This window comes from Condylura cristata, unplaced genomic scaffold (genome assembly GCF_000260355.1).
Source record: "Condylura cristata isolate star-nosed mole 26May11 unplaced genomic scaffold, ConCri1.0 scaffold00027, whole genome shotgun sequence".
Lineage (NCBI taxonomy): Eukaryota > Metazoa > Chordata > Mammalia > Eulipotyphla > Talpidae > Condylura > Condylura cristata.
The window spans coordinates 5,680,661-5,688,048 of record NW_004567128.1 but is presented as its reverse complement, the minus strand read 5'-3'; the positions used below and the strand labels follow the sequence as shown (position 1 = coordinate 5,688,048).

Sequence of the window (7,388 nt, the reverse complement as noted above, 5' to 3'; positions counted from 1 at the left end):
CACAGGGGTGATTTGGTGATGGGAAACCCGCGGGGATTACAATCGAGATGGAAAAAAAAAAATGTGCAAAATGATGTAAAAATAAATTTTGTAATAAAAAAAAAAAGGACAAATTATTTGGAAAGTTTATTATTTGGTAAGAATTACAGCTAAGATTTATGAAGGATGTAAAACATTTAATTCATTTTCTTCAAATAAAAAGGCTAAAAAAGTGATATTTCCCCCTTTCCTCAACAAGAGGGGATCACTGTTTTTGAATTTTAAGTATACAACCCCCTTTATGATAGATTATCCTTTCAAGTGCAAAATAAAATGAGTTAAAAAGTGAACTTTTGCAACTATTATATTATTTTTTAAAAAGTGAACTTTTGCATTGTTGCCAAAAAACAATACAAGTCGAATCTCATTTAACAAATAATACTCATAACACAAATATCTAAATAGCAAGCTTGAATGGATGACTGCCTTAGTTCAAATAGTGACCAACATAAGTGAAATTCCCAAAGCCCCACTCTACCACCACCACAAAAAAAAAAAAAAGAAAAAGAACAAACTCATTTTTTAAGCGTTGAAAAGGGCTGTTCGTAACAAAGTAGTACTTGGAAAACTGAATATGCAAAGGCATACATATCTTCCAAAATGGGTACAGTGCAAATTCACAATATGAGTAGTTTTTAGTTTGCCCCAAAGTATCAGCAAATCAGAATATATTAAAGTAAAAGCCAAGGTTATCTAAATCAGGTTCTTTATATCACAGCCATTTGTTATACAAAAGAGAGGAAAAATCTCCAAGAATCTCAATGATATCTTTATCAGAATAATATTCTATTCATGCTAATAAAGGTCATAGCAAGACAGGACATTTATATTTGCTGGCATCTCATATATTTCTACTTCCAAGAGCTATTGAGCTGTACCTTATCAATGATGTCATCTATCTTCCCTTCTTCGACTGATTTCTTTATAGTTTGTGCTGTTTCAGCAACGGATTCAGTAATCTTTTTTGTAGCAGCAGTCGCAAAGTTAAACAGATAGTCTGTAAAGAAGAAGAGTCTGTGCTCCTGTCAAATGCATTACTTATTGTTTGCGTTTTTTCCTCCCCGAGTTCCAACAAGCATTTGAGACCAGAGGGCTCAGTCCTGTGGCTGAAACAGGACTGGGAAGCACCAGCAGCACTCCTTCCTCTCAGTGGGCTAGCCAGCAATATGGGGTCTTCAATTTCGCTTTCAAAGATGTACCTACCAGTCCCTCAGGAGCTGTTTCAACTGCTTTTGCCCTCATCCAGTCTCCAGCTTCAACTCAGCTCAAAAAGCCATTTCCCTCTTACTTCACACATTAGGTCAAGGTTCTGTGTTTTTTTCTCTCCTTCCTAGCCCTAAATATCCCATTTATATTTTTCTCCTCCTTCCTTCCTGTTTTCAACAGAAAAAAGGTCCCTACTTTCTTAATTAACTCATCTCATAATAAATCTAGGGGGATTTTTTTTTTAAGATTTACCTATTTATGCATACTCAAAGTGGGGTACAAGCTAGAGGTGCAGGGGATAAGGATTCACCAGAGATAGAGTAGGGAGCAGAACAGACAGATTGACTGAAGAACACTGCTGAGAGGAGCAGTGGGCAAGACAGAAGTCTGCTGCTCCTTGTAGGTCAGCTCCCTGGCTGGGGATCAAACTTGTGCTGCTGTGGCTGTGTAGCTTCATAGTGCCACGCTTTAACTTGTGCTACCAGAGAGGGCCGCAAATGTTAAGGGGATTTTTAATAAATAGGAATCCTGGGGAAGTCATAATATAAATATAAATCCTCCTTAACTAACAGTCATGTAGTTAAGGGTGTACATGTTATACATGAAACAATATGTAGCAAAAAATTAAAATTGCAACACAATCCTTTGCAAGTAAAATGAAACAAAGCTAACTTCCCTGAAGAGCCCAGAGGACTTATTGACAAGGCTCTGTGGCACATAGGTGCAGGCCCTGGTGGAAACAAACACCATTTCAAAGGCCATGCTCTCCAGAATCAGGACTGCAGAGAGTGCCCTCAGGCACATGCTGCTGGGAGTGCCCTCAGGCAGAAAGCACTTGGTGGGGTGGTCTGGCCTAGCTACTAGCACCTGAATGGGACAAGGTGGAAGGACAGTTGCAGTCCTCAGGCAAAGTAAAATCCTTTAGAATGACAAAGGGAGCTGACTAAAAGCTCTGTGTGGGGCCTCATCACTGCCAGAGGAAAGAGGAAGGGGGGGGGCACTCAGCAACTCATTTCTTCTGAGGATGACTAGAGTCATAAGATGAAAGTGATAGACAGCTGATAGACAGCTACACCATTTTGTAAAAGTATGTTTTACAGGGGCCCTCTTTGGTGGTGCAACAAGTTAAAGCACAGTACTATGAAGCTATCCACAGCCACCACAAGTTCAATTCCTGACCAGGGAGCTGACCCACATGGTGTGGCAGACCTCTCCTGACCTGCCTGCTGCTCCCCTCAGCAGTGTACTTCAGTGAGTCTACCTGTTCTGCTCCCTACTCTGTCTCTGTTGAATCTTCTCATCCCTTGCACCTATGGCCTATATCCTAGTTCTTGTGTTCATAAATAAATACATCTTAAAAAAAAAAAAGTATGTTTTACATACAAAGACATCTAAAGCTCTAAAAGAGCAGGGTTTCCTCTAAGATTTTCTCAGGTATACATTTTAAATTAAAATTGCCATTTTTATTCTAAGAGAGGGCTGTGATATATAAACTGGCATTTAAAAAAACCTGCCATTTTTGCATCCTATCCTCCAGTATGCAATTTTAAGGACTCCGCAGTGGAGTACACTGAACACACTGAAGAGTGGAGGGAGCACAGTTCTGGTCTTTAAGGAATGTCCACTTCTAAACAGAGACAAAAAGGGGGGTATGATTTTTCATCAGGGCTTTTCCTGATGGTGCAAGATTAAAGATAATGCTATCACTGGACTATGGTAATGGCATATGGGTGATTTGGTGATGGGAACTCCAAGGGGAACCACAACTGAGATGGAAAAATGCACAAAATGATGTAAAAATTAACTATTATATTATTAAAAAAAATAAAAAGATAGTGCTATCAAACTATCGCCAGCTACTGCAGCATGAGTTTGATACCTGGCCAGGGAGCTGACCCACAGGGTGCAGCAGACCTCTCCTGTCTCCCTGCGGCTTCCCTCAGCAAAAGAGCATCTGCCTGTTCTGCTCCCCACTCTGTCTCTGGTGAATTCTCTCAGCCCCTGTACCTCTGGCCTGCATCCCAGCTCTTGTATGCATTAAAAAAATAAATCTTTAAAAATATTTTTCATTAAACAGAGGCACCCAGAGAAGGAAGGGAAAAGGTATCCCAGGAATAATTAGAGGAAGATGAAAGAGGAAGAACAGGACAGGGGATTTAAAAAAAAAATTATTTATTTATACATACAAGAACTGGGGTGCCAGAGGTGAGAGGATTCACCAGAGATAGAGTGGGGAGCACAACAGGTGGCTCTCTACTGAAATAATGAAATTTACTGCTGAGGGGAGCAGCATGTGAGACAGGAAGGCGCCATGTTGGTCAGCTGGTTTGGTGGGGGGTGGGCATCAATTGGGGATGGAACTGGTGCTGCTGATAGTTTCCCAGTGCTGAAACTTAACCCCTTGCATCAACAGGGAGGCCACACCAAGAAGCCACTTTTGATACTTCCCTCAACACAAATGAGAAAGGCTCTCTAAGGAATCCAGTAAACCCCATGCATTGCCTGCTCACCTTTATCTCTACCAACTACCTTTACAACCTTTCGGCTCTAGTCGAATTCATCTCATATTCCTCAAATATTCTGAGCGAATGTCTTTACAATTTCCTACACAGGAAATAGGGGTTCCCTCTTTAGGGATTTGACTGTATAGCCCTTAGTCCTATATCTCTCGTACACTAAGTGGGGCCTGAGCAGAGATTATGGACTGCTGTTATTTGAGTTTGACTTCTCCACCCCACAGTAAACTTCCCCAAATGCCTTTCCTATTCAAATATGTATTCCTTCAGGCTTCTTCACTCTCATGAGCCCAACTCACCCTGTGCTGTTGCCCTTTTAGTATCATTCAGGAGTCTTAAAAATTGCTTACTAAATTTATTATCTATCTCTGCTGCAGTTCTTTCACATACAGAAAGAACTCTGCTGCAGTTCTTTCACATACAGTCCTGTCTGCTTTAAGGCCCAACTCCTCAAATACATTTACTTGACTAGTGGGGCCTGTGAAGGTCTCTCCACAATTGGAAATACCACAGAAAATGGGTGTACTATTCCAGTCTACCACTTTCTCTCTCCTAACTAACCTGTAAGCTTGAAAAGCACATGAGCTTTGAAATTAGACCTAGGTTCAAATTCCAGATCTATCACCTACTATCAGTATAACTTTGAGCTAGTAATCCTGGGCTTCTCCCAACTCAGTAGGGCTTTTAGCATATGAACTGAGATACTGTAGTTCCTTCATAAAAATACTACTGAAACTTGCACAACCTAGACAGTAATTGGGAGCTACTCTCCCACCTTAAGGAAAAAGGTCCCATTGTACCTAAAAAGTAGACCAACCTGGGGTCCTCCCTGATGGCTCAAGGGGTTAAAGCGCTAAAGGGCAGCACTACGACCCCTTCAGCACAAATTCAATCCCTGATCAGGGAGCTGACCCACATGGTGCAGCAGACCTCTCCTGTCTCAACTGCTGCTCCCCTCAGCAGTGTACTTCGCCCATCTGTTTGTTCTGCTCCCCACTCTGTCTCTGGGGAATCCTGTCACCCCCAACACCTCTGGGCTGTACCCCAGTTCCGTTTGCATAAATAAATCTTAAAAGAAAAAAAAAAAAAGACCAGCCTGAACGCAAGCCTTGAGCAAATCTTCGAAGACTTACTTCGGCGCACTCATTCTGCTCTCGGGGCAAAAAGACACCTTTCCAACCAACTCAAGGCCCCCCAAAGTCCCCTTTTCAGAGCGTGTAAGAGTGTGGAAGTGAAGTCAGCACGTGGAACCAAGATTCCTTGGCAGACCTAACTAAGTCAGGCCACACCGCTTTCCTGCGGTCCTGCTCCCATTATTTACACGTTGTAAAGAGTGACCTGTCAGGAACGCCGGGCGCAGGATTTGACAGCTCGGTGAAGCTTTGACCTTGCCAAGGTCCTCACCAGCCTCTCCAGTCCTGAAAGGATCCACCGACTGACACACCTTCCATCCCGTCCCCCGACCGGTTGGCCCACGCCCCAGGGGGGTGAAGGGGAGGGGGACGGACCCTCAGGGACCCTCTCTCTGGTCTCGGGGGTCGGGAGAGACTCACTGCCGAGGCCTCTGGCCTGGTGAAGGAGCTCCTGGTCCACCGCTTGCTGCGGCTCCCCAACCGCGGACCCTGCCACCGCCTCGGAGCCCGGCTCCGGTGAAGCGTCTCCCGCGGGCGGCCCGTCTACCTCGGGCTGCAGCTCGCTCGCCGCCGGCTGCTCCAAGCCAAACCAGGTGCTCAAACCCCGGAACATCCCGGCCACCGGGCCGCCGCCGTGATGCAAGTCACGGGAGACCCCCAACCGGTATCGCCTATTTCTGATCCTACCACTCGCCTCTCCCAGGAAGATGGCCGGAAGTGTAGCCCCGGACCGCCTGTCGGGCCGCCTCCCCCGCCTCCGTGACACACCTGCAGTGGATCGCGAGCGTCATTTCCGGAAAAACATCCCGCCCCTCGTGGGCTGGTTATTGACGTGGCTTTATTACGCGTGCGCGGAAAGCGGACAAAGGGCTTTCCCCACAGCGCCAGCCCCGCCCCTCTCCTCCCGCCCCTCCTCCCCCTGGCGGACTTTTGTAGGCGTCTGCCTGAGAGAGTAAATTGCGCCCCAATCCCTCTACGCCGCAGGATGGTGACATAGCTTCCTCTTTTCATGGTCGGTTGGACTGGCCCCGTGGAAATGAGTATCTTTATCCGCCTCTTGCGTCCAAATCGAAAGTAGCCCAGGGCTTCTAGGTTCAACTACCGACTTAACTGGGAATATGGGGAACAGAGGAATGTGTACAGGCACACCCCGAATGCAGACAAAAGAATCTAGCAGAAACAACTCCTTTTTCCAGACACATTGTGAGGCTGAGGGGAAGGGGATCCTATAGATTAAAAAATATCTACGTGACATAGACAGTGGACACTTGGGGACTGTGTTTGGATCTTCAAAGGCACATGGGGGCAGGGATGTTTGACGTTTTTTAAGAATTGGAAATTTGCATACTGGATACATCATGAAATCAAGTTGTAAAAATGTAAAAGTTCTGATTGTGGTAGAACATATATAAGCAAGTTTACCACTTTAACCATTTTTTAAAGATTAAAAAAAATGTATACATGCAAGAACTGTGATATAGGCCAGAAGTGGGGGTTGGGAGTTAAAGGACTCACCAGAGAAGACTGGGGAGCAGAACCAGTGTTTTGACAAGTACACTGCTGAGGGGAGCAGTGGGTAGGGGAGACAAGAGAAGTCTGCTGCACTTTGTGGATCAGCTCCCTGGCCTGGGATTGAACTGCTGGCAGTAATTTATTGAATGGCTGGCAATAACTTGATATGGCTGAATCTTTAACCCCTGCACCACCAGGGAGGCCCCACTTTAACCATTTTTAATTGTACAAGTGCGGTAGTGTGAAGTTCATTCATAGCATCGTGCAGCCTGTCACCAGAGCTCTTCCTGTTGCAAAATAAACCAGAGAATTAAATGATTCTCCATTCTCCCTCCCCCCATTCCCTGGTACTGTCTGCTTTCTGTCTGTGAGTTTGACTGCTCCAGGAACCTCATATAAGTGGGATCACACCGTTATTATTTTTTTTTTATGACTAGCTTATTTCACTTACCAAAGGTCCTCAAGTTTGAATCATGTAGCTTGAATCAGAATTTTCAACTTAAGAACATCTTTACAAAGGCTGAATACTGTTCATTTGTATGTATATACCATGTTTTGTTTATCCATTCATCCATTGCTGGACACAGGAGTTAATTTCTAAATTGTGGTTTTGTGTGTGTGAGAGAGAGACAGAGAGTATGTGAGAGAGATACTGATTTACCAATGAAATGATAGGCTGTGTGGTATTTGCTGCAAGTTAATAAAGGATAGGAGGAAGTTGGGGGAATATAGATGAAACAAGCCTAGCCTGACTACTGGTTGCTAAGTGTTGAAGTTCTGTGGTTGTATTTTTGTATTTGTTTTTCTATATATTTATCTTTTCCCATAATAATAAGTAAGCAAACTGAGCCAGCGAACAATTTCCCCTTCAGGGACCTATTTACCAAGCACAAACTATTGCTAGAGGACACCCATTATTCCTCTTCCACCCATTCCAGAAGAACAGCATAGTTTCAGTGACCTGTGTTAAGTATTGGGGGGA

General features: G+C 44.3%; 1 protein-coding gene across 1 annotated transcript in view; it reads right to left on the bottom strand.

Annotated features, from left to right (window-relative positions):
- SYAP1 (synapse associated protein 1) overlaps window positions 1-5,659 on the bottom strand; it is a 20,582-nt gene extending 14,923 nt beyond the window's left edge. The window contains exons 1-2 of the mRNA XM_004689884.2: window positions 5,315-5,659; window positions 918-1,036 (exon numbers count right to left, since the gene is read on the bottom strand). Of these exons, the coding sequence (XP_004689941.1) occupies window positions 918-1,036; window positions 5,315-5,507 (312 nt within the window). The 5' untranslated portion in view covers window positions 5,508-5,659. The remainder of the gene's footprint in view (window positions 1-917; window positions 1,037-5,314) is intronic.
- Between the last annotated feature and the right edge of the window lie 1,729 nt (window positions 5,660-7,388).